The following is a 27898-nucleotide window of genomic DNA, read 5'->3' on the forward strand; positions in this document are numbered from 1 at the left end:
AAAAAAACAGTAAAATTACGTGTATGAGAGAGATGGTTGAGTCAATAACTCTGAAACTGTTTACATGGGAACCATTTTTTAATGACGTCAACACGCATCTGCGCAGTGAGGTCACGTCGCAGACATCCAGGAAGAGAGTTGCAGAAAGTGAACAACGTTTGGACGACGTGAGTTTTGAGCTTTTTCTAGTTGTTTAGTCCAATAAAGTCATCGCATCGGAAAATATTAACGGGCTTCATCACAACAAGGAAAACTCCAATAAAGGTAGGCAGACACAAATACTGGCTACACATTAGCTTAAAATATTAGCTTATTGCTCCAAACTAGCTCCGCGAATCCGTTAGTTTTTACTCCAGTTTGAAAATTTTAAATGAGTTGTTGTCCACATTAAAGTCAAGCGAAGTCATTTAAGACACAGTTTAAAATGTAGCACCAGTGCAACCACAAACAGCAATACCAACCGCAGTTGCCCACGTTGATTAGCAAAGTTTCATGTCCATAACGTTAGCTGTTTCAAAGTTGTTTCTTTTTCGTTTGTGCCTGTTGTTGTTCAACCCTGGCTCATGTTTGTGTCTCCCCTCCCCCTCTAAAACCAGTGCTCTGATCATGGCTCTGAATAAGTCCATGCATCCCCGGAACCGTTACAAAGACAAACCACCGGACTTCGGTTACCTGGCCTCCAAATATCCAGACTTCCTGCAGCACGTGCACACCAGCCTCACCGGAAAACCCGTGTAAGTACCTGAGACTGTAGAGTGTGTGACAGAGTGTGTGTGTTTCATTTCTTCTTGCCCACTGAAGACCATTTCAAAGTTATCTGCAGTGTAAGTTATTGATTTTTCCGTCCTTGATCGCACCATTATCATCAGTCAAAAATTTTAATGGGCCATGATCACACAGCAGCTCTGGTACCCTGTGAGCTTCTTATTTATTGCACATGCACTATATAGTTCCCGTCCACATACTTTTGGACTGCCTCATCTTTGATTTGGCATGAATCAGAATCAGAAATACTTTATTGATCCCCAAGGGGAAACTCTTTTGTTACAGCTGCTCACTATCACGTCAGTGCACACAGGAAGAGAAGTACTAAGCAAATCATAATATGATACACTCTAATACAGCTAAGATAAATTAAGTACAAAGTGGATATAAGTATAAAAGCTAAATAAGTGTAAGTACCAAAGTGGATTTAGAGGTTGATAAGTATGTACGGTATAATAATACAATGTAATAATATAAGTAATAAGTAATAGTGCAGTAATGAGTACTGTCAAGTGTAGCTTATTACAATTATTATGAGACGGTGGATATTGCACAGCAGTAATAGATGTATGAATAAATAAATATCTGAAAACAGAGAATATTGCACAATTATTTCAAGTATTACAGTGATGGTAATGGTCCATTGTTTGGTGACCTAGGGTCATACAGACTGACACTTAGAGGGAGGAGTTAAAGAGTTTGATGGCCACAGGCAGGAATGACTTCCTGTGGCACTCTGTGGTGCTTTTTGGGGGGATGAGTCTTCCGCTGAAGGTACTCCTTTGTTTGACCAGCACGTCTTTGAGTGGGTGGGAGACACTGTCCAAGATGGCGTGTAGCTTGGCCAGCATCCTCCTCTCTGACACCACCACCAGAGTCCACCTCCACCCTCACAATGTCACTGGCCTTATGGATCAGTTTGTTGAGCCTGTTAGCGTCCGCTACCCTCAACCTGCTGCCCCAGCATGCAACAGCATACAGGATAGCACTGACCACCACAGACTCATAAAACATCTTCAGCATTGTCCAGCAGATGTTGAAGGACCTCCGCCTCCTCAGAAAATAGAGGCGGCTCTGGCCCTTCCTGTAAAGCGTGTGTGGTCTTAGATCAGTCCAGTTTATTGTCCATGTGTACTCCCAGGTACTTGTAGTCCTCAACGGTGTCTCTAAAATGGAAGAAATTAGGGCTGCACAATTAATCAAAATATTATCGAAATCGCAATATGGCCAAGTGCAATATCCAAATTGCAGAAGCTGCAGTTTTTTTTGGTAAAAGCCAAAACGTGTGATAAAACAGCCTTATAATGAAGTACTGTAGTGCTGCAGAGATGCAATGGCCTTCAAATCTTCAGGTGTAAGAAAACGTGTTTGATTGGTACAGACCCCAACAAATGTTACATCATCATGTTTTTAATAGTTTTTTCAGAGAAAATGAAAATTGTGATGCAAAAATGATCATCCCCACTAATCGTGAATCATATCATAATAGTAATAGATGTCAAAATATTGTGCAGCCATAGAAGAAATCTTTCTTGGTTGCATGGAATCGTGCTTTTTCCCACCTTATAAGACCCTAAGAAGATTTCAGTGACTGAATTGCCCAAATTATGGGATTGGGGACAGTTTATTCTGTAGTATGATGGTCCTGGGTCAAAGCAGGGTTGGTTCCCATTCCTGTTTCAACATGCCCTTGTGCACAAAGTCAGGTCCATAAAGAAATTTGAGGGTTTTTTGAGTTTGTTGTGGAAGAACTTGAGTGGGCTACAAAGAGCTCTGACTTGAAACCCATCCAACACCTTAGAGATGAACTGTAATGGAGACTGAGAGTCTGGCCTAATGGCACGTTCATCTCATGCCGTAGTTACTGTAATTACTAGTTTCAGACTTGTAAACGGCGATCACCTGGACATGCAAGTCATGATTACTAGGGATGCTCTGATCTGATACACCGAAGTGGTGTCAGTGCAGATTCTGACCTTTCAAGCGGATCGGGTATCAGCCATGACGTGATCGACCCACATTATTACAGTTGTTTTTTGTTTTTTTTGTCCCATGTCATTATAAAATTCAGTGTTTCCAATATCAGATTCATTCACTCCGTAATCCCTGGCCTCACTCCAGTGAGCTCCATGCACTGAGCCATACAGATGTTAAATTTGGGAAAAAGAGAGCACTGAGTTGAGATATCGGAATTGATATTGGGGAGAGAAAAAAGTTGGATCAATGCATCCCTAATAATTACGACTAGGAAACTCAGATTTTACTTTTGGCCATATTGTGTATATTTTGAAGCCGTGTACACAAACACCTTTTCACCAGTATGCCGGAGTCGAGCCCTGAGGATCCCATTCAGCACCGCTCGTTCCCCAGCTGACTCAGTCAGATCTTTACTGCTCATTCAGCTTCTGGCAGCAGGAGGAAGAAGACGACGCCTGGACAAATGATTAATGGACCCAACATCAAGAGATTGTTTTTTCTTTTTCACTCCATCCTCTGTTTGCTGCGCTCTTTCTTTCATTAGAGAGACTTCACAAAGTGTGTGTGAGTGACAGATTAAAACGAAGTCCCAATTTAAAAAATGGGTTAGTGTGTCAATCAAAAACTGTAAGCTTCCTGTGTTTCACCTTGTACTCACTGCTTGTGTGTGTGTGTGTGTGTGTGTGTGTGTGTGTGTGTGTGTGTGTGTGTGTGTGTGTGTGCGCGCGCGTGCGTCCTTCCCAGCAAGATGCTGCTGGGAAGTCATGATGTGAAGAAGTCCAGGCAGGAGAAAAAAGGAAGAATGTGTCTGGTGGGATTAGTGGTGTTGACGTCAAACAGTGTGAGCTCATGATAGCTAGATGTGTTGCTGGGAGCTGTGGTTTGGGTACAGAATATGTGTACTCAGTGGGTCACCTCTCCGTGTCATGCACTTGTTTCCAGTTTGACACATGCATCGGCACATAAATCTGAACATCCAGGTGAATCCAGGTGGATGTTTGTGTTTCTACTCACTCTAGATGAGTTAGAGGATATTTAAACCTGAGACAACAACCTGGATTGGGTGGATGGATGAATCCCAGAGGTGTTTGTAATTTTGTTAATGTCATTATACTTCGCTGACATCTTTCTTTGTATGTTTTCTAATGTGATTTTTAACAGTAGACAGGTAAAGCACAGGTGTAACTAATAATTAGCAAAGGCTGCATTCCATCCAGGTGTGCCAGTTTCAGGGTCCTGCTGTTGTGCATGCTCACTGGCTTACTGAGACACCTTGGTAATGTTATTATTATACACCTGTGCTTTCCCTGCTGTGGCACGTTAGACTGTCTGCAGTTTACGACAATAACCAACAACTACAGTTATCAGTGTTTCTCCAGTAATCAGAATTTTCAGAAGAAAAATGAATTGAGTCACATTTTTGTGTTAATATGTTAATTACTGAACCTTATACAAAATGAATACTTTGTCATTAGTTCTATTTTGAATTTGTACTTGTTACAAAAGAGCTGTAATCCACCATGGTGACATTTCAGACGAATGTAATCTAAAGCTCCATTCAGACTGGATTAATTTCTCTGGTGTAGATGGATGGCGTGTAACATGCGCTGGTCAGTGATTTTAATCTTGTCCGGACAGCAAAAAATTAACACCCCCATCCCAATAATAATTACAGCCGCAATTACCTACTGTACTTCGCCAAACTCGCTGGTCCTCCTGTAATTTAAATCCCATCCGGAGCGCTATAGTTGTATTTTAAAGTGGAGTTTTTTCTGCGAGTCCTTCTACTTGAAAATGAAATCAAATTTATTTGCCTTTTTTTGAAAATGCAGTCTATTACAGACCACATCCTGTAATTTTGTGATGGTTAAAATGAGTTAAATTACTGAGGAGCACAGTGAATATTTAATCCCATCTCAATGGGTTTTAAGGTTGCATTTGGTTATTGTAAAATTTCCCCTCAGCCTCTATATATATATATATTTTTTTACTGAATTTTGCCTTGTCAAACTACTTCTAGCCTCTTCTGCTGTCCAGGGTGTTCTGCTGCTTTTTTTGGTACCAACCGTAGACTGTATATAAAAGATGGACGACATGACAGCTCCCCAAAAGTGAAGCCAAAACATCTCGATCGCCGCCGGTGGCTGGCTGCAGTATAGGTCATAAACCCCGCCCCCTCCATGAGCCAAACTATAAAATCAAAGTACACATCAAATACATTTTTTTCTCTCAGTTTAGGTAGTTCTTATCACGTTGATTTATGTTCAAGTGTTTGTTTTTTTCTGCTGAGTTTTTTTGGTTTAGTTATTTGATGCTATAAAAACGGGGTTTCAGGTCATGATTGACAGCTGAGGCCTGCTCGCCATTGAGTCGGCCAGGTCTTTGGGCGGGACCTCGATGCTGCGGCTCCAACCCTGATCGCTTCTGCGCAGACTCTGGCTCCAAATGACGTCACCAGCGTAAGATGTCTGCGCCCATATCCAGGCTTCATTTTTGTACAGTGGGAGGAAGTGGAGACGCGTCGTCCATCTTTATGTACAGTCTATGGTACGAACTGTAATGTGTCTCAGTAACTGTCAAGTACCGAGAGTTAGCATCAAATCTTTGGTCAGATTCTTCAGTCTTTTATAACTCATTCTTTGATTACCTCATATAAATAATAATTCTGCTAGTTTTTGACTGTATTTTATACAGGCAATGTTCTTGTGCAGCTGCTTTGTGTTAAAAATGGGTTTGTAGAAAAAGGTTTTGGTATCAGGTACTATATTGGCACTGGTACATTTCAATCAATACCCAGCCCTATTTATTTTAGTTGAAAACACATTCAAAACAGCATTTACAATTTATCTTGGTTAAGTTGGTTCTAGTCCTTTTAGAAAGACATGTCACCTTGTCATTTTTTTAAATTAAAATTTTTATTTAAATCCTTCTCAGTCAATACAAATGTCTGTCAAAACAAAGCAAACTCCCACTGAATGTAAGAAGTGACAGTTATTGTGGGACTTGTATTTGAGGTCTGCTGTTCATCCGTCAGGACTGAGACACTCTCCTCCCTCTTTGTGTTTTTATGAAACAGGTAGCACGTCTGCTCAGTGAGGAAATCACTTGTTATTGTCTGTGTTATGCAGATGAATGCGGACATGGTGTCACTGCAGCGAGTCTGAGCATCTGTGTGTGTGACTGTGAACATATTGGTGTGGGCTGATCCTTTGTGGTTGTGAGGTGGCCAGTCAATCATCTTATGGTGGACCGAGCGTGCATGTGTGGGCACGCTGTAAAGCTCGACTTGATGTCCGTCTGTGACAGGTGTTAATTTTCCGTTTGTAGTGTCTCGGTGTCTGTCTGTGGCTCACCAACAGACAGACAGATGACAAACAATGGGCTGGTAGCGTTAGGCCTGGACATCCAACGTTGAAATTTAATTTAGACAATCAGGGAATTAACTAGCCAGTTTTTTTGTGTCTATGAGTCTATGCTAGCACTTCTGTGAGGCTGTACTTGTGCACAGCGGTGCTTTGAGCTAAATGCTAATGTCAGTATGCTAACGTGCTCACAGTGACGATGCTAACATGCTGTTTAGCAGGTATAGTGTTTACCATGTTCATCATCTTAGTGTAGCGTGTTGGCATGCTAGCATTTGTTAATTAGCACTTAACACAAAGTAGCTGAGCTCATTAGTTTTCCAGGTATTTAGTTATAAACTAAAGTATTGGACAAATTGAAATTTTGACCTTTTTGGCGTTGCTAAAGAAACAGTCAGTGAGGATCACCAAAGTTATTACAATTCTTCCCAAGAGCGACATGAATGTCTTTCATGACAATCCATCCAATAGTTGTTTCAGTCTGGACCAAAGTGGTGGACTGACAGACATTCCCAGTAGCCCCGTCAGTATCATGGCTAAAAAAAATGTAAATTGGGAGCCAATCAGATGTTATTTTCAGCAGTACATTGCAAAATGATCAGACAATGACTCCAGAGTCCCAGTTTATTCTCTTTGCCTGCTACATGAACGGATGTCCAGGATTTGCGACTCACTTTGTGTGTGGCACCAGCTCTGGTTAGCTGTCTGCAGAAATTTGGCTCTTATTCCCCGTCAGTCTGTCATTCCATCAGTGGAGGGATTAGTGTGGTTTTGTATTTCCCAATGAATTCATCTACTGGGTTTTTAAGTATTTAAGCAGCGAGTTAGGGATGAGAGTAATCTTGGGGAGACACTCACTCAATCCTCAGGGGAGATATGTCTCCCTTCATTTAGGGATCGTCAGTGGGGAGGACTGATAGCAGTGGGCAGAGAGTCAAGCTCAGACCAGAGGCGGCAGGAGAAGAAATGTGGGGGGTGTGATTGGAATTGAAGTGAGAAACAGATAAAACCCAAAATAGTCTGTTGGTTTGTTTCAGTTTTCAGCGAATAAGAAGGGGGTGTTCAGATCAGGCAGATAGAGGGGTGGGATTAGGACGCATGTATGGGTATTAAAAATGCAACAGCCTGGGTGACATTTAATTTGGTAGTCATATTTTTTATGGGCTGGGAGATGATCATCTGTCGAAGGATTTTCACCTCTGTAATTAATGAAATGTTACATTTTCACACCAGTTTAGTTCAGATATATATTATTAAACATGTTCTTGGCAATAGAGGAGAAATGAATGGAATAATTATGACCTCTGATGCCAAATATTAAAATGATAAATGTAAACCTACGATGATCAGCAGCACTTCCCTCTCTGGGAAGCCCAGCAGAGCCATTATCATACAGATATTTTTTATTATCTGATGGGAGCGCTAAAAGGGAAACTCATTGCCTTAGGTAGGACATTATTTTTACATATTTCACTTACCAAATCTGCTGTGTGTCCGTCGTCTTCTGTGTGACTTCTGCACCAGGCTCTTACAGGGATGCAGACAACTCGCTTTTCGGCGAATGTCGCTTTTTTTCATGATAATTTGGGTGACTCGTCCAGATCCGAGGGGGGGGGCGGTGTATGAGTGACGGACGAATCTCCTTAAAGATTTTACAGTGTATTGTCACACTTGCATGAGTGAACTGCATTGAGTAAAAATTCTACTCAACTGTCAGAACCTGTTGCGAGGACCCAGGGGTGAAAGTAGGCCGGTACGGTCCGGTTCTCCACACCACTAAAAGATTCAGTGTCGGTAGTAGGCAGTACTATATTATATAACGAATAACTCTAGCATGAAGGAATTGTTAGGCAGTTATGATTAATAATGTTTACAGTAGCTAGTTTGTGTTGGTCAAACGACGTAGCTTACCTAGGTAGCTCGCTGTCTAGCTAGCACAGTGGTTTTCTAGAATGCCATGGTGGAGAAGGTGAAAACTACAACTCCCGACTTTTTGTGTTTCGTGGCAAACGGCTGTAGTATTCCGCATTCATTCAAGATTACATGCATCGCGGGCTGTTGAACATCCCCAGCATCAGTTTAACGTCAAAACTAGCCATATCGTTCCTATCGTGTTCCTAACGCAGTCAGTGATGCTTTAAATTTAATCTCTCTGATGTTATTGCTGTTTTGGAAAATGGCCACAGTCCACAGGAGCCAGACTCTTCTATTTTTAATAAATCTTTGATTCAGAAGCCTAAACTCTGTCTCACTGTAGGTTAACTGGAAACGCTAATAGTATAGGTGATGCTAGATTTTCTCCATCCAAGCAATGTTTTTTTTTTTTACCCTTAACCTGTTTGCATCCTTGCCTTAATATCCAGGCACAACCATCACCATACTCCAAATCATTTATCTGAAAACCAGTTAATTATGAATTATAATTTGGGCCACAGGGTTTCTGGTAAGCAATAAGCTTTCTTCAGCTGATGCAAACAGATCCCATTATATAAACTCAAGTGATTGGTTAATTGGTTGTCGGCTGATAAGTAAACTTCACTCCAAATCTTAAATCTTAAATTTTCTATTGCTTCTGTCTGTGTTTTATCGCTAAACTGAAAATGGCAGTACACATAGAGTTTGCACAATTAATACATTTCCAATTACCTATAATCATCTTTTGCTTTTTTTTCCACAATCGGCACCCAAACACTGTCAGCTTGTCCAATATATTGAGGAGAGTTTTTGTTTCAATACTTGGGTGCAAATGCACTTAAACTGCTGCGGAATTAAGTGTACATGTGTGTATTTGTCCATGTTTAATCGATGACTTCATCTTCATCCCAGCCCTCCTTATTTTGTATCTTATGTTCTGTTAAATTTACAATGTTGTGTAAAAAATCAAAAAATGGGAAAAATATATTTTGATGATTTGCAAAACTCCAACAAACATTTTATTCATCAAATCATAAAGCTAAAATCATTTTACAGCATCTGCAGAATTGCAAAATATCGATAAATGAGCTCAGAGATCTTTAAAGTCAGTTTAGCTTTAAATTCATGTTGAGTTTTAAATGATGCACTCGATTTCTGCTCCTGTGAGGACTCAATGTGTTTCGCTCAGTGTAAAAAATAAATAAATAAATAAACACACAAAAAACACCTGACATGAGAAAAGAAGTTGCTGCTAATCAGCATAAATTTTTTCCCAGCACACTCAGAGTGAAGTACATGTACCTTGAAGGTCACCTCTCTGTGGATAGAGACTGAAAGAGCCTGAGTGTGTGTGTGTGTGTGTGTGTGTGTGTGCGCTTTCATGCTGATCATGTAGCGTGGAGGTGAGAGCGAGCTGTTTGTCTCAGCAGTAAACTCCCCTCCAGTCTAATGATGTCGTCCTCTTCATCCATCTGCACCAAAGACTGTTCTGCTTCTCATCACTTAAATCTCTTCTTCTTCTACACCTGCAGAGTCTCACTGTTCACCTTTTTATTTGCTCCTTCTCACCTGGTCCACTTGATTGTTTCCACCTGAACTTAAGCTAGATTCAAGTTTTGATCTCTATCAAAACTCAAAACCCCCCCCACACACACACACACACTCGTCCTATCGTCAAAACGGAGCAGCATGTTTTGTCTCATCACAACCTTTTCATTCAGGTTTGTCCCACACTGAATCCCGTTGGCCACATTAATGTCGTAGGCACGCAGCGGTGCACCTACGTGGCAGCAGAAGAGACGTAAATCGCGGGCACGCTCACGCTCTTGTCTGGCATCAGCCATTGCTCCAGCGTGGCCGGATTTGCGTGCTCTCCTCATCTGTTCAGTAGGTGGGGTTGCCATGGAGACGTGGCATTCGCAGTGCTGCTGATGGGAGTGATCTGTCTGCATTGCACAAACACACAAACTGCCATACTAAAAAAGTATGGCTAAAAATAGAGGGCTGGCCTGAGCAGCCTCCCTCTCTGAATATTGATCTTTATGTAATGATGCTTCTGAGGTGAAATGAAAGAGGACAGAATATCCGAGAGATGGACAGATGAGAGGGGCAGGCTTTCATTTTGGAAAAGGGTGAGCGTTATGCTGATGTATCACTTCTCCCTCATTAGCTTGATTCTTCCCTCCCATAAGCTCAGGCCATTTTTAAAGTGCAAATTTCTTCACTGGTTCGTCTTTTGCAAACATCCTCAGAGGAGCCAGGTGTTTCTCCAAGAGGTCACGCTCCTTCAGCCGCTGATTAAACAGGACCATTAACCTAATATGTTCATTAGGTGAAGAGACACGGGGTAAGATTGATGTCAGACTCTACGGGTAAATTGCTTCTCATTTGTATCCGTCTCTCACCTGGCTGCTGGAGGGTCGTTTGTCTTTGTTATCACTCCTGAATGAAGATGCAGATTTCAGTGACCAGAGTATCCTCAGCAGGTTTGTGCCCTGTTTTGCACTCAGTCGTACTTTTGCTTTTAATCCGGTTCACCTGCTTTTGTTTTGCTTTTTCTAATTTTGTTAGGGCATTTTATACCTTTTATTAGACAGTCGACAGTAGAGAGATGATCGGAAATATGGAGGGGATGACAACAAAGATCCCCAGACAGATATAAACTGGGGACATTGTGGCCCTCAAACCAGGCTCCTCACCTGTATTTTACCTTCACATCTGTAGTTCAGTTCAGTTGGTCTGGACTAAGGTAAAAATGATATAATCCGGGAAACACATGGAGTAGGACACAAGCACACACCAACCTCCTTTTCACTTCCTGATTGATCAGGGAAATCCTCGTACTCGTGTCCTGACTTGCATATGTGCTAAAATCACATTATGTACCATCACAAAATCTGTGGTTGGTCTGCACTGCTTTCACACTCAGTCCCATTTGAACCAGACTGAGATCCAGAGCCGGATTAACCTGCCAGGGGATCAAGGGGCAAAAAGGAGCTGTGGGCCCCTATTAAACCCCCAACCACATGTTTACCCAAGTAATTTTGCCCAGAGTCGAGTGTTTCTACACCTCTGTATCGGTTAGTTTGCGGTAACTTGATTAAATACAATATGTTTAAGGATATGCACCATGTAATTATGATATCAACTGAAAAATGAAAGGGATTAAAACTAGTTTTTGGCCCCAACATGATGCCATCTGTCAAAATGATGAATTTTTAACTTACAATCGTAGTGAAGAAAGAGGAGAAATTGCTGCCATCATAACTTTACAGAGTGATGTCCTTCCTCATATTATAAACTGTGGTGCAGCCTTTTGGCCTCTGGTAAACCATTAAACTCTTGGATCTCATGCTCAAACTTGACTTCCTGGATAGTATTTCATGTCTCACCGGTACCTGAAGCAACACAGGACCGTTATCAGTCTAAACACATGCTTAAACCTAATTGTTGGAGGCTTTCTGGAAGAAAGGACAAAATGGAAATGTGTCTATGTGTAGCTGATTTGTGAAAAGAAACAAAAATGAAAATAAAAACAAAATGAGAGATCAACTGCTTTGGATCTCAGCGTTGTATCTCCATCTCTACCAGCAGTAGATGTCTCTCTTTTTTCCACTGGAATACGCTCACACCAAACTTATGAGGTGCCAGACGCTGCCATCACCAGGATGTGTCTAATTACATCTGCCAAGGTGCGAAAGCGCTCGGTGAAGCTTTAATTATACCTATCTCGCCCACTCTTTTTTGTCTGCTGCACTCGTGTTCGCTTGTGTGACAGCTGAAATCATTAAACATCTCGAGAGGAAAAGACGGGAGAGCGGAACAAGTGAGACTGAGCATTGGGAGTAAAAAGTGGGAGTAGTCTTAGCAATGTTGAAAATGTGAATTTCATTGTCATTAGCAGAGGATTGTTTGAAATGATGGGCTGCTTATCTCCCCATTATCCTTGTGTGTGTGTGTGTGTGTGTGTGTGTGTGTGTGTGTGTTGTGTGTGTGTGTGTGTTTTTTCATGTTCTTATATCCCGGTGGGGACTTTAACCTGAATGCACACTAACCCGTGGGGGATGAGATGGTTAAGGTAAGGGTGGGGGGCTAGGGAAAGCATTATGACAATGACCTCACAAAGATAGAAGTACAAGGATGTGTGTGTGGGGGGGTTAATGAAGCGCTGCATTAAGAGCAGTTTGGTAAATTGCTGTCAGGTGGCCTCATTGGTAAAACAAAGAGGATCAGCAAGTCACTAAATTGAAATCACCCTTAAAGGGAAATCCTGGTTTCATACAACTTGGTTTTATTTTTGTAGCTTTGGCCACCATTCCTATCAGTAGTATTAGCATTATATTCATTTAAGTTAAATGCTGGGAACGTGGCAACATCTTGAATGGGATAAGACAAGGAGGAGCTCACTTTAGATCCAAAATACAGTGTGTTACTGTGGGATTTAAATACTGACGTGAACTCATTCCACCATGTTTGTTTGTCTTCTAGTGTGAATTTCAAAGAGCCGGAGGCGGTGCGAGCGCTGACCTGCACCCTGCTGAAGGAGGACTTTGGTTTGACCATCGAGATCCCTCTTGAGCGCCTCATACCCACCGTCCCCCTCCGCCTCAACTACATCCACTGGGTGGAGGACCTCATCGACGGCCAGAAGCAGCCACGCAGGGGCATCGACATCGGTACCACCACTACTATTTGTGTTGTTGTTTGCTGTACATGTGTCATCTTACAGTGTGTGCGATAGGTATCACTTTCATCATCTTGTGGGGAGAACGCTCCGAATAAATCGATCTGACATTACTTTTCAAGCAACCGAGGGATTTCCTGAAGTGTTCAGTCCTGGCCTCAGTGGTTTCCCCTGTGATTTACAGAGCCCTCTAGCTCAGGGGTCTCAAACTACCGGCACAGGGGCCTGATCCAGCTCGTAGACCATTTCATAAGGTCCCACAAATGTTTAGAATTTGTTGTTAAATTCGTTCTGCAAATTATTTGTTACCATTTTTATTTCCCCCCAGTTTTTTTAATGTTAGTAATCGTTGAATTTGCTAGCAAGGCTGCAAAACTGGAACATAAAAATTGGCTTTTTATTTCACATTTAATATTTATCAAGCTGCGTCTAACTGCACAAATTAAATACTTTAGCAAAAACCAGCAGCAAAGGTACCACCAAGGCACCAAAAGGTCTCTCTTTTAACAAAAAAGAGCAGTTTCAAAAGCGGTACACTATTTGTTTAATCAGCTGTCTCATCATCTGCAGGGAGAAACGTGTCGATTTTGATCTCAAGCAGCAGCTAAACTTAAACAAACATGCAGAGCTGTATGTCCATGTACGAGAAAGAAGAGAGGAACGGACCAGTAGCTCAGCATTTGGACTGGATATTGTTGAAATTCAGTGTGGGGGGGGGGGGAAATTACAAAAAAAACGTGTTGAGAGTTCAAGTGAGTGTTTCCCTCGGTTAAATAGCGTTTGAAACCCCCTGCTCTTGTTTATTCTTGATGTGGCTCCCAGCAGCTCAGAGTGGCACACGAAATGTCAGTTGGTGCTTCCAGCTGGTACACATGAGCCCAGTCATTCCCAGTGTTCCCAGCGCTCACCAGCCAAATCCCCATCCACATGTCACAGCTTGTTTGCCGTTCTGTCTGTCAGAGAAAAAGCTGTCTGTCTTTGCGTGTGTTATGATTGTGCCTACAGATGTGTGTGTGTGTGTGTGTGTGTGTGTGTGTGTGTGTGTGTCCTCTTTAGGGCCTCTGGTCACTGATTGGTGACCCCTGAATCTTTCTGTAACCAGATTTAAGCTGTCTGCTCCCTGATGGATCACCGCTGGGCCCTTCCTTTTACTAACGGGTGCCACCTTTGTCCGAGCCTAGACTGAATCATGCAGCTTGTCATATGTGAATGATTTAATAAAAGCTGCTGGAACTGAAATTTATTGTCCCATTATGGCCGCTGAGTTAAAGATAATTCTTCAGAAACACACCATCTCACGTTCTGGGACAAACATCCCTTTCATACAATAATTTACTTAGGGGGGCGACAGTGGCTCAGAAGGTAGAGCGGGTTGTCCATTAATTGCAGGGTTGGTAGAAAGGTGAAAAAAAGCTCTATATAAATGCAGTCATTTACTTTAAACAACATCCCAAAATATATCCATATTGTTCAGTGAAAGTCATAACCATTCATCATCCTAATGAATGATGTTTCCTCAGGCACTGGGGCGTCTTGTATCTACCCCCTGCTGGGAGCCACAATGAACGGCTGGTACTTTCTCGCCACAGAGGTGGACGACATCTGTTTCGACTACGCTACGAAAAACGTGGAGCAGAACAACCTGTCTGACCTCATTAAAGGTAAGTGTGATCCACTCATACCGAAGAACAATGTATCTCAAGAGATTAGACCGCTACATTTAAACAGCAGTGTAGCATTTTTATATTGTCTCACCTTGTGTATCTTAATGGGAGACTGTGTAAGTTTGGCTGAACTGCAACTACTAGTAACAATTAACAGGCTAATGCTAAATGTAGCGTAACAGTAGAACAAGTAGAGAAGAGTCATGAAAACAGTGATCTGACTCAGTAATGTCAGCAATGTCTACCTAACGTTTGCTAACTTTAGCTACTGGTCATACCAGACCAAGTAAGGCTGCAGCAGCAAAACCCCTGTTGTGTTTAATTGCTTATGAATTCAATCACGCCTACACACTGTGCAATAATCTTGGAGGTTAGATGCATGTCACACTGTGTGAGAGGGTCTAATAAAATCTTTGTCTCAATCTGTGTCACGGGTACTTTACTAGAACAATTTTGATTATCGATGAATTGTTTAAGCCATTTTTTTAGGCAAAAATGTCAAACTGTCTCTGATTCCAGCTTCTAAATTGTGAGGATTTGCTGCTTTTCTTTGTCTTAGGTGACAGTAAATTGAATATCTTGGAGTTTTGGACTGTTGGTCGGACAAAACAAGCTATTTTGATGTCGTCACATTTATCTGTACACTATCAATTTTGAGGCATTTCAGGTGAATGACTGTTAAATCGTAGCGCTACGATACCTTCATGCTTACGATGTTGCACCAGTCAGCGTGTTCTGTTTCATTTCATGCCGTATTCTGATTGGTTGGTTTGTAGATGTGGATTGTAGCAGCTGTCATATTTTGAAAAGTTTGTCCCAACTTTCAGACACTGTCAGAGTTTTGACGTAGACAGACTTGCATAGTGTCTCATAGTGTGATTTAGGGCCACAGTTTTGGACAGAGAACCAAAGATTTTACCACGTTTCTGTTTCACGATTGTCAACTTTTGTCTGGAACAGCCTGAAGTCGCACATTGTATTGGGGGCCTTGTTTTGTTTTTCCCAAGAGCTGTCATGATTAGCTACAACATCCAACTCACAAACTGCCTCATCTCCATCCTAGTTGTCAAAGTCCCTCAGAAGACTTTACTGATGGACGCCTTGAAAGAAGAGACAGAAATAGTGTACGACTTCTGCATGTGCAACCCTCCTTTTTTTGCCAACCAGCTAGAAGCAAAGGTAAGAGTTTCCCTGCCTTTCACATTTATTTGTCTGAACATTTTTAATTCAAAAAGGATCGAAGTCTCTGAACTTAAGTGTTTAGCTCATTGAGAGTAATTACAGCACTTGTTGACTGGCCAGAACAAGCCTGACAGGAAACACTATTTGTTTACATGATAGTAACAGGCTTCTAATAGGATTTTATCTTAATCTCTGTCTGTCTTGTTGCTCTCTCCAGGGGGTAAACTCCAGGAACTCACGGCGACCTCCTCCCAGTTCAGTGAACACAGGCGGGGTGACAGAGATCATGGCGGAGGGCGGGGAACTGGAGTTTGTCAAGAGGATCATTCATGACAGCCTGCAGCTCAAGAAACGCTTGCGGTGAGTAAAAGATCCGGACTTTGACCTCCAAAATGAAACCTGACTCAAATGTCATTCCTTTCCTAGTTGTAGATGTATTTTTTTTGTGTGTGTGTAAACCAAATTTATCAAACCCAGTCAGACAGAAACTGCAAGTATTCAGGGTTACACAGCTACATGTCTAAATTGGCAGATGGATGAACAAGAACGCTGCAGTTTTGTTCTCTTTGGAGAGGCTTTGAGAGGTTTAAATGGCCGCTGAGAGCACCAGTGGAGGGGGAGACACCAAGAGGTGAAATGTGCAGATGGGTTGCTGCACATTGATGGAGCTGTCATCCAGAGTTGGTTTAATGATTTTGGCACACACTTGGCCTGTGCTGTATCCGGGAGCCCACAGGGAACAGCTGTGTTTGGGTGGGTGGGGGTGTCTCCAGCGGCTGTCACGTTACCCTCCCCCGTTACCAGGGCTGTCACTGGGGCAGCAGAGTGAAACGCAGATAGAGGGGGCTGCACAGTGCTGCTATTAAAACTGATTAGACATGCCACACCTGCTTGGCCTCCTACAGGGGGGGTGCTGTGTGTGTGTGTGTGTGTGTGTGTGTGTGTCTGCTGCATGCACTGGTGTGTATTTGCATAATGCGTCACTGGAAAGATGAGCGGCCCTGAGAGGGATCTGATCTTAACACTTGCCTGCTCCATGTTACTCTCGTGTAGCGAAGAAAAGAAGTGAGAACAAACCCAGTCTTATTTAACAGTTTTGCGGCTCGGGCCAAACGAGCCAGAGCCGGCTGTCGCTCCCAAAAGCATGCTGGGACACCAGAGCCACCAGGTGTCCATGGAAACACTGCCAGCTTCACCGATTGGTCCTTTGAGAGGCCCCACACTACCCCTCCCTGCTCCTCTTTCCCTCTTCTTTCCGCTGTATAGTATAATTACTGTCGGATAGGAGCAAGCCACCTTAGTTCCCAGTAAAACACACGTACACATGCCCCAAACCCCCAGTTAGAAATGTGGTAATGCTCCTCATTTTTCATGCCATTGATATGAAAATTACCATCTCTGGTAATAAGATTGTAATCACGCGCCTGTGCTTCAGCATGTGAAGAGAGAAGGATGAATATGGATGCTAATGCAGCTGCACACTTTGGGATGTTTGAAAAGCCGCAGGTGGAGGAGGGAAGCCGGGGAGCTGCTCTGGGTGTTCCTCCCCACTGTGTCGAAAAGTGGGGGAACATCTGTGAATATTAGAGCTGTTCAATATTTCATTGTGTCAACTGAGGCTGACATGTTGCTCTCCCCTTCCTACCTCCCTAACCTGATTACCAATCATCGTTGTTTCTCACTCAAGTTAGAACGGGTGTGACTGTAGCTTTGTACATTTAGGGATATGGCTGTTTACTAGGGCTTAGGTTTGAACACAAGTCAGAATGCCAAAACTGGTTATCGTGCTTTCCGTAATAATGTTAGTATATGTTAATTGCTGTTTTATTGATTTACCAACCCTACTTAAAATCACATTTAGTTTCCTTGACAGAGCCCTGATGTTTAAAGATAGATTACGTTGTATTTGTATATTTACACAAAAAAGACCTTTATCTTTCATTGAGGTTCAATTCTTCAAGTTTTTTTTAGGAGAATATTTACTTGAGCTGCAACAACTATTTTCATTATTCATCATTTTTTTAATTGATTAATCGTTTAGTCTATAAAATGTCAGAAAATAGTACAGAATGCCGGTCAGACCTTATCAGAGTTCAAGGTGACGTCTTCAGCTTTTTGTTTTATCCGACAACAGCAGTCTTAACCCCGCCGGAGAGGCGAAACACAGGGCAAAAAAAAAAAAGCCAGCAAATTACTTGTTGCTGCTCAAAAAAGCTTATTGCTGTGACGGCACATTTGAAGGCGACTTAGATGAGCATTTCAGTCAAGTCAGAGCTTCTTTCATCAGATTTTTGGCAGCTGGACAGTCAGAGGACAATTTTAGTGAGTAGATCAAACACACCCAAAAAAGTGAGCAAAACAAAGATTTTTGTCTTTGAACTTAACACCCTTGAGTTTGTGTGGATATTCACATGCTTTACATCTTTATTTATCACACTTTATGTGCATTTTATGCTTTTTTTCACCAAGCTGTGGCGATTAAATAAAGACCAGATTAGCTTTAAATAATGTCTTGTGAAAACTAAACAAATCCTGACAAGGTTTGTGAAAATTGGCCCATCCTCCTTCCAGACTGACTCCCTGTGTTTATCTTTCCTCCGTCTTCCACGGCTGGACTCTACTGCTTATTGATCAAGACCAACTTCATCTCTTTATTGCACAGCAGAGATTATTGATCAGGCTTCCACCAGGGGACGACTTCAAAACAGCTTTTCCTCGACTGTGGACCGTGCACACCCGGATGTTTTTCTGTCTCTCGTGTTTTACTTGGTCTTTGTGTTGCTTCCCAAAGCTCACCTCGGCTCGTTTGATCTCTGCTTGGTAGTTCATGCCCCGGCCGCCAGCCCTTAACACAGGGACAACACAGCTGGTTAATATAGATTCTTCTTTCTGCAGGTGGTACAGCTGCATGTTGGGGAAGAAATGTAGCTTGGCACCTTTGAAAGAGGAGCTGAGGAACCAAGGGGTGAGTACCAACCTAGGCAAACACACACAAATACATCTGCATCCAGTGCAATCAATGAGAGTTACAAAGCAGCCACAGCTTTGATCTCAGTTTGTTCATGCAGGAAGGTGCCCCTTCTGTTCAGGGTCTGATAATAACGTGTTAAAACAACCCTTGCCTCCCCTCTCAAACCAACACTCTTCTGAGACTGTGTATTGATGTTAGAAGCAGGCGGTCGTCACTGTCAGGGCAGCAGGTACCAAGAGAAACGTAACGCATCAGCTCTTTCTGTTATACTAGCTAAGCAGCGTCACAAACGAGCCACAAATGAGCTGATTTCTGTCAGAAGTGCATGACTGAATCACACGGCACTCCGTAGCTAACATGCATTAGTGTCATTAGCTTAACTAATAGCCCGGCTCATGACTCCTGACGGCTACGGGCCTCTGGTTGTGTGCCAGTCACTTCCCTCACATGCTTAAAAAAAGAGAAAGAGAAACTCGAGCACGCGGTCCCCCCCCCCCTGCACCTGCCATCTCTCAAACCTCCTCCAGAGGTTTTAAGGTACTGTCGCTGCTCATCAGAGTGAGTGCAGCCTTGGCTAACGTCCAGAGAGAAGACTCTTGCCTCATTTTAAAGTGTGTGTAAACAGAAAGCCAGCCTAGTTAATATGCTAATGCTGTTATCACCCATTACTTGATCTTCTCTCCTCATCTGTCTTTGTGTTTTTTAATTTAGCAAATGTGCATGTTGGTTGCTGTCTCGTATACGGAGCTCTTTGACCTCTGACCTTGTATCTCAGTGACCTTCCTTCTCCTGTTTACTGAAGCAGTCCTGAGAGACATTTAAAGAGCTCTGTTAGCACAAGGGTTTTCACACCACATGTGTGTCTTTTTCACATGGATCTTTATTTTATCACCCACAATTAGAGTTGTGGAGCTCACTGAAGCCAAAAGTCACAGCACGAAAAACGTCAGTTTACATCAGATTGTGGTTCACTCGTCTTCACCAAACCTGCAGACTGAGCATGCCCAGTTTACGTTGCATCACGCTGTCAAAGGTTGTCACATGTCGAGGATTCATGGAGTGCTTTCTAGGATGAAGCTTCATCTGTGGGTCTGTTGAAAATGATTTGGTTATGAAGAGCTGATTTACATTTTATCATCACATACTGTACATATCATAATCTCAAAACTCTGCCTCACTCGAAGCAGCTGCTGCTTCAGTGGCTCCAGCTGTTAGATGTTTTAATTATGGAATATGTTGTTTTTATCTATCGTTTTATTTTATAGGTATTTATTTCGTACTTTTTTTAATTGATTGATGAGGATGGGAGCACTCTCCGTTGACAACTAATCCCATGGCATGTCATTATAGCCAGGGCCTTGGAGTACGTATGGCAATGGGTTCTATACTGCCCATTAAATAGCAACGGGGCGCTAGAGAGATGTTTTGTTTTTAAATCAATATAAATCGAAAACTAGCGACATGTGTAAATCATTATACAAAAAACATGCGTTATGATTTATTGAATGAAATGTAAAAAGAACTTTGTCAAACGGCACTACGGTTAGAAGCCTAAACACGTTGGCCTGAATTATAGCGTCCCCTATTGCCAAATGTTTTGTGCCATTTTACACTTCTCTTTAAATTTGGTGTCCCGACCATGTAAAGATGTGGGCTTGATTTTGGCATGACTTTCATCATCAGAATAATAAATGAGCATAATAATAAACGGTACAAAAACAATAGGGTTCCTGAACTTCGTGCTTGGACCCCTATATATTTAAGACTATTTTATGTTACACACAAAGAAAAGGATAATTCTTTGCAAGTTTCTTTGGTTTTTTTGTTTGTCAAGATATTACAAGGCTTTATAATATATATAATCATATAGTTTGGAGTACCTGACTGACAAAAGTAACTCCCTCAAAAATAACAGCACAACCAGAAACTAAAATGTAATTACTGGTAGAAGAGGGGAATCAGATTTTAGACCAAATCTGATCCGTTTCTGTGCTATAATTTCCAATGAATCATCTGCTGCATGCTGGTCATACCTGCTGATCATACCTGACTGTTTTCTATTTTCCTTTTTCTCAGGTGCCTAAAGTGACGCACACAGAGTTCTGCCAGGGACGGACCATGCGGTGGGCGCTGGCCTGGAGTTTCTATGATGATGTGATTGTTCCGGTGAGTCTGTGCTGTCCCCTGGTGCACTTGAGGAACTGCAGTCCTACTGCACACTTTGGACTCATCTCATTGTTTTGATGTCATTGTGGCTGGGTGATGAAATTCAGCACCTTTATAGTACCGCCTGATACGGTTCGATGCTACAGAGTGCTGAAAAATAGACTCGATGGATGTTTCCAAAACCGCAAAGCCCCCCTCTTCAATGATTCACCACCTCTGTCCCGCTACATCCTCTCACCCCTCTCCAGACTGTATCCTCTTTCCCTCCATCCCCGTTCCATTAGAAGCACTTATTCCTTCCTCTGGGGAGATGTTTGTGATTTTTAACATGCTGTGTCCAAGGCAGGACTGTGTGCATACAACACCGTACCGTTGTCTTGTCTGGAGAGTGAGAGAGTTGGAGATCAATAGAAAGCAGCGACAGTGAAATAGCCAAAACAGTTAAAGGACAATGAATAATGTTGGCGTGACGACAGATTGAAAATCAAGGCAGGTGGGAGCCAGTGAGCAGGCTGTGTGGCGAGGGATGTTTGTGTTTTGTTGGACTCTCTGTTTTAGCCTTTTCAGCATAAAAGCAGTTGAGCAGAATAATTGGCCTACATTTTCTCCTTGTCCTCCTCCACTTTCAGGCTCATCCACTGTCATTTAAACTCAGGAGCTGCTCGCCATAATTACAAGGAGCACATGTGTTTGCAGTTTGTGTGTGTATGCGCACATGGTTACATGACAGAAGTTTCTGAACGTGCAATTCCTTGCATGCCTGACTACCTAATCCTGCCTGCTTGTGTGTGTTCCTTTGGACGTCTGGTATACATATATGTGCATGGGGGTGCTCATTAATGTTACATATAGCCTGACATATGTGACATGCTTGCAACTGTGACCTACTTAACACTCTTATTACCAGGTCAGCCTGCAAACTTACTATTACTACCATTACTTTATATTCATCTTCTCTTTCTCCCTCTTGTCCTGGTTTGTTTAAGGTTTGTTTAAACTTTATTTAACCAGACAGGTGACACATTGTCTTCTACAGGGACGCTTGTAGAGTGTACAGTGAAACTCAAGCTGCAACACAATTTAGAAAAAACTGTCTAAATCTCTAGATTCACAAGGTTGACTTATATCTCATTCGGGAAGTCATCCTCAAAACAGTCCTTGGTATAAATGGACTGATGCTGCTTTAAGGGGGAACTCTGTTTACAGGTCTTGGGGAGTACTGCTGCATGTGACAGTTTTCTAAAGCCTTTTGTGGCTCCAAAGAGAGCTGCACAAAGTCTGATGATTTGCGTCGGTTGGGTTTGAAAATGAAAGAAATCAGGGGGTGTGGAGTTAGAAAGAAGTGAGCTTACCAGACCTCTGTAGCCCGCTCCTCATCTCTGCTTGATGCTAGCAGCTCGAGGCTACGTTAACACAGCTGAATCTCTGAATTATAGCTTCTTTTGCTGGTATGTGTCTGTTCCTTGTATAGCCTCCTCAATGGTTCCCTAGGTACATCACAGCACAGTTGTTTGGAGTGGCATGTCCCATCATGTCGTGTATGGTTGCCTTTAACAGTCCATTCTCCCAGAAAGGCTTTAGTTTAGTGCAACTCCAGAAAACGTGAGTATGGTCTGGCCTCCAGATCATCACAGAGCCTCGACATAGTTTGATCTGGGGTGTTTTATAGGTGGAATAGTGAAGTTATTGTGACCTTTCATTATCAAGGGGTAGAGATGCTGAGGGTGGATTAAAGGGAGAGAATGGATAGATTTGAGTGAAGATGCTGATAAAGAAATCCAGCAAAAACAGACAAAAGGGTGGAGACTGGATGGTGAGATAAGACAGAATAAAGGGACTAGTAGACAGAATAGACCGCTCAAGGCTGCCAGGCTTTATCTGAGCCCTGAGGCGTGTTGTTGCTCATGCAGGCCTCTGGCAGGAGGGGGATCAGGAAGGTCCAGAGTTCAGGAGTCCATGCAGGGGGTTTTGGGACTTGACAAAAAGGAAATGGGGGTTGGGAGGAGAGGGGTGATCAGAGTATGATTTACACTGTTTGCCTGAAGGTGAAATCTGCAGCATTTTGTTTCTCCATTTTGTGTGTGTGTGTGCGCACATGCACTCAGATGGATGATTGAATGACATTATATCTGGAGAGAACAGCTCTTATTGGACTTGTAGGCTTTTACTGCGCCTAGTTTTCAAAATGAGTCCAGGCTTTTATTGTGAGGTTGTCATTTACCCATATCGTGTGTGTGTGTGTGTGTGTGTGTGTGTGTGTGTGAGCATGCAGTGAGGTGAGAGTGGGTAAGTGGGATTAATAATGGAGTGAAAGAGCAGCAGAGTCAGAAGAGGATGTGATTCAGTGGAGAGGTGTGTATGTAAAACTGTACACATGTGGCCTTCATGCTCTTTGTCTGTGGATCTACTGTATGTTTGTATCCTGAGCATGATGACTGTGTTTGTGTGTGTGTGTTTATTAGTGCAAGAATGTGTGTCAAGGATGCTCCGTACAAACAGACGGGTTTGGCTGTTATTGATTTCTGTTCCTTGCACAATGAGCTGCAGGGCTTGCAGAGCGTGGAGGAAAAGGGGGAGAGACGTCTGTGAGAAACAATAAGAAATAAAAGAAGCTCGAACAAGCAGCCAGACGAGGCAGCGTCCATCATCAACCCATTAATTAAAAATGTCCATCTCTTCTAAACATGCATCTACAAGGACCATAGTAAAATCAATAGATGATCAATCTTGAAAAAGCTTTTACTGGAAGTGAAGATGAAGCTTTTTTTCAATTAAAATGAAGTAGATGCAGGAAAAATGTGAATTTTTTTATTATACTTATATTTCAGACTCCTCTGTTACTCTTTAGCTATTAGAGAAGGGGACGACCAATATATATTACAAACTATAATTAAAAGAAAAGGGACTACATAGTCTTCCGATGCAGTAAAATGAACGAGTAATCAAAACTTGACTCAGATCAGTGTAGCAGCGTGAAGGTCACAGTCTGCTCCTTCCTTTGTAGGTCAGTCGGCCATGCTGTCTGCTCTAACACAGTACAGTGTGGCCGCAGACCCCCGCTGCATCCCCACTTTTCGGTCAGCCTGCAGTGACTTTGCGAGTGCAGCGTAGACATATTGGCTGCAGTGGACGTGTAGGGGACGACTGCTGCAGAGCATCTGCTGTATTCAGACACGGTCGGGTAATGACCTCCACCGCCATCACAGCGTGACATTAGAAGGGATTAGAAATAAGGAACAGTGTTCAAGTCACGGCAGGTTCAGGTGGAGCTCGTGTGGTTTGAGCGCCCTCTTGTGTTGTGTAATGAAAATGCCTCGATGCGGCTGACCACAGATATCAGCTCATAAGGAGCAATGATCAATTAATTATTTGATTAGGTTCATCGTTCATTACATTCTGAGAACTTCAGACAGAAAATAGTGACGTGCACAGTGTGTACTGCAAGATGAATGTATAGCCAGAAAACAAAAACCACAAGTGTTTTTGATTGTGACCACACCCACAAAAGTATATACTCAATAATAATCAATTAACACTAGCTCATTCTTTTTTCTTAGTACTTTTGAGGTATTTTAAGCCTTTATTAGACAGTAGAGAAATAAAAATGAGAGAACTCACATACGTTGCTCTTTTTTTTGACAGAAAATAGTTGTTTTATCAGGATTTTGCAAGTTCCCACATACATATTACTCTTGTTTATCATTGGCTTTATATCTCATAAGATAATAAGACAGTTAAAGATTGTAGCTACTGTAAATGTAATAGAAGACTGTTACTGTGGATCAGATATAGGGAAAGATTTTACACGTTATTACTGGTTACAAGAATCTGTGCATCCTGTGCTTGTCATTGAATCCTAAGTTATTGATAGTAGTATATCACTTAAAGAGAGGTAGTCAAAAAGCTGGAGATCTAAGGAAAAAGATGCACTTGGACACACATGTGAGATATAACATGCGAGTCTTCATCTCTGTGCTGTTCTTACAGTTAAAGAGGGATTTGTCTTTCCACCACTTGTTAGCCATCTGGTTTTATCTGTTGCCCCCTTTTAAAAATAAAAAAAAATAATAACATCAGACTTGTTTTTCTCACTTACACAGTGTAATATTTATAATATTTACAACTCTGTTAATATTTGTGTTGGTTTTACTGTGTCTGTTGTTTGATAAGAAAATATACACCTTATATCTAAAGTATGTGTGCTGTATTGTGTCAGTGTAGACTCAGGACCCTTTATTAGCTCTGGTGGAAATGGATGATAATGCACGGGGAGAAGTGTCGAGGTGAAACATCATGGCTACAAACAAAGGATATGAGACTTTGTTTTCAAAAGAGGAGACAATGCTCAGTTACATGTCACACAGCTTGGGAGTTAACACATGTTTTCTGTGGAACTAAAATCAAAACCATATGGTTATCTAACTGAGTTTGAATTGATGATCGAGTCTTATTTAAGATGACTGACTTCATGAGTAGTATGTATGAATGTATGAATTTGTTGAAAGATTTTCCTTTACGCACAGAAAGAAGTGCATTGTTATGAATTACTACTACTATCACTTGAGTCATGTCTAGCCTCGGATGTCGAATGCCTGAAAACACCGACTGTGGTCCCTGAGTTTCTCAACCAGCTGGTTTTGTCGAGTCACCGTGCCCCGATGTGTGACTTAAAAACACAGAAGAGCATAACACACGGAATAAATAACAGAACCTGCCAGATATCAGAAAAGAAAATAGTGAAGTTAACAGTGTGCAGCCAAAATATATCTGAAGTATGAGAACAATCAAGTGGGGGAAAATACACAAACATACAGTTGGGTAAGAACAACATGAAGGGAGCAGTAAATATCTTCAAGTTAAGGGGGCAGGTTTCCAGTGAGATCTAATCTTCAGAACGTAATGCTGTGTTTTCTTTGGCTGGAACAAAAATTCCCCTCTATTGTCACGTGTAATTTTTCTAGAATAAATATTTTCATGCATATTTCAGAATGTATCGTTCTTATCATTGCAAAATTATCTTGTTGACTATGGTACCACAGGTACACATCCCTATGGCTTGTTTGTCTGACCCTCTGCCACTCTGTTTCTCCAAGTAAACTATACATTTTGAAGCTGTTTTTAATGTGTATTTTACATGTCCAGAATACTCTCTGTTACAGACTATTGCTTAATTTTCTCCTGATCTCCCTCTTTCATCTCAGTCTCCTCCCAGTAAGAAGCGTAAGCTGGAGAAGGCACGGAAGCCCCTGTCGTTCACAATACCAGAGGCGGGACTGAAGGAGCTCCAGGCCAAGGCCTCGGCTTTAGGCTGTACTGTCCACAGCCGTGTGGACAGCATCGCTGCTCTGCTGGAGAAAACACTCACGGACCTGCGGGTAAGCTTAGAACTAGCACAGTCAGAAGAGGACAACTTTAAAAAAGGGTTAACCTCAGTTTCACATTTGCTGAAGTGGCATATATACAGATTTAAACAGTGGTAGGTTTTCCTTTTCCACGACAGCCCTGTTCACATTTGGCACTGAAATGCATCTTGGATACAAGGGGACGGCTCTAATTTGGGGTGTGATTGCACCCAAATTGCAATGATGATGCAAACAGGAATACTTACCACAATATAATGTAGTACAGTGAAACCATAAACCACAGCCTCAGAAGTTACTATAGAGTTGAGTCAACTCCTGTCTGACACAGTGTTTGAAACACAAGCTTCACAAATATACTAGTTATTAGCAGGTCTGTTGTATTAGATTGTACTGGTTTTGCCTTTTTTTCTCTCCATCCCCTGTATGTAGCAGTAATTTTGTGCACTGGTCAGCTAATGGTCACCAGTTTAATACATCGTACTTCTCCAGTTAACCTCATCATTAGTCTGATTGTCTTCTGTGTGTGACTCTGCAGGTGCTGCACAAACGTGTCTCGTGCAGAAAGCAGGAGCAGAGCCTCTTTCTAACAGCTGTGGAGAACACTTGGATCCACGGACGACAGAAGCGACGCGAAGGGTCGCGTCAGTTGCGAGAGCTTCCCAGGGCGCCGCACTGTGCTGGAACCAGTTCTCAAACCACTGCGGCCACAGCGGCTCCTGCCACAGCATCTCCAAACCAGTCTGCCTCCGCACAAAGCAGCAACACCCAGGATGGTGCCACTCAAGAGAAAACTGCGTCTGCACAGGAGCTAGCTGGTCAGCAGCAGCCCGCAGAGCAGATTGGCAACGGTGCCTCTTCAAACGAGACAAGAAAAGACGTAACACAAAAAGAGGTCTTAGGAATGTATCCGGTGAAGATGTGGACATGGAGTCCTCTATGTCCACAGATGCAAGGCAGGAAACTGGCCCAAAGGAAGCACCTGCTGCAGCAAGCGAACCCCCCTCTAAGCGACCCCTGAGCCCCGGTGTAGTCGAACACTTCCTGTTTAAGTGTCTGCTGAATGTGATGCATGAGGAGAGCAATGTAGTGATTGAGATGCACTGGGTCGAGGGTCAGAGTAAAGACCTGATGAACCAACTGTGCACCTACCTGAAGAACACACTTTTAAAATCTGTTGCTAAGTCCTAAATGGTCAGAAAAAAACAGGTCTTTTTCTTTTTAAAACAGTATATTCAGATGTGAAGTGACAGCACGTGTATTATTTTTAAAGATGACTATTGAGTGCCTGTCATTTGGGAAGTTTCTTTTTGGACAGTTAAAATGATTATAATTTGCATAACTGTAAACAGCTTTTGAGAAGTTTTTTTCTTGTACTTGGCAGTTTACCTGTTAAGGTAGTACATACTAGACATTGGTATTTTGTGCTCAAAGTAGTCAAAACATTTGCAATAAATGTACATTTTTATAACATGTTCGCTACTTCGTGGTGCATCTTTTATACAAAGTGAGGCATTTTGGTGTGTTGTGTTTTTTGATGATGCAGCACCTTTAAATGACCACAAGAGGACAGTGTATGTGTTTCTTCTATAAGGGACTATTCCCGTCAGGATCTTTTGTATTAAATAAATCCATTAATTGCTGCTTTATTAGACATTGTCTTTGTGAATGGCTTTGGAGCGTGGCCTGACAGCTGGCACGTCTTAAATTTACACACAGCCTGTGTAATTCGCGATATTCCTGGATCACCTCAGTGTTTCCTGTGCCTGGAGAACCTTTTAATATTGTGGTCCACTATTATTACTCTGTTGTAGCCGACATACTTCCTGACTGGAGCAGAGTGAATAACAGGA

General features: G+C 42.3%; 1 protein-coding gene across 1 annotated transcript; it reads left to right on the forward strand.

Annotated features, from left to right (window-relative positions):
- The first annotated feature begins 47 nt into the window (after positions 1-47).
- On the forward strand, positions 48-27518 carry mettl16 (methyltransferase 16, N6-methyladenosin). The gene is given in 11 exon segments (XM_044202192.1): positions 48-167; positions 597-734; positions 12507-12694; positions 14223-14363; positions 15430-15545; positions 15766-15908; positions 18444-18513; positions 20596-20685; positions 25887-26060; positions 26584-26913; positions 26916-27518. Coding segments are annotated over 11 exon segments (1797 nt in total). The 5' UTR covers positions 48-81; the 3' UTR covers positions 27237-27518.
- The last annotated feature ends 380 nt before the right edge of the window (positions 27519-27898 follow it).

The sequence above is a fragment of the Siniperca chuatsi genome, linkage group LG7 (assembly GCF_020085105.1).
Source record: "Siniperca chuatsi isolate FFG_IHB_CAS linkage group LG7, ASM2008510v1, whole genome shotgun sequence".
Taxonomy (NCBI): domain Eukaryota; kingdom Metazoa; phylum Chordata; class Actinopteri; order Centrarchiformes; family Sinipercidae; genus Siniperca; species Siniperca chuatsi.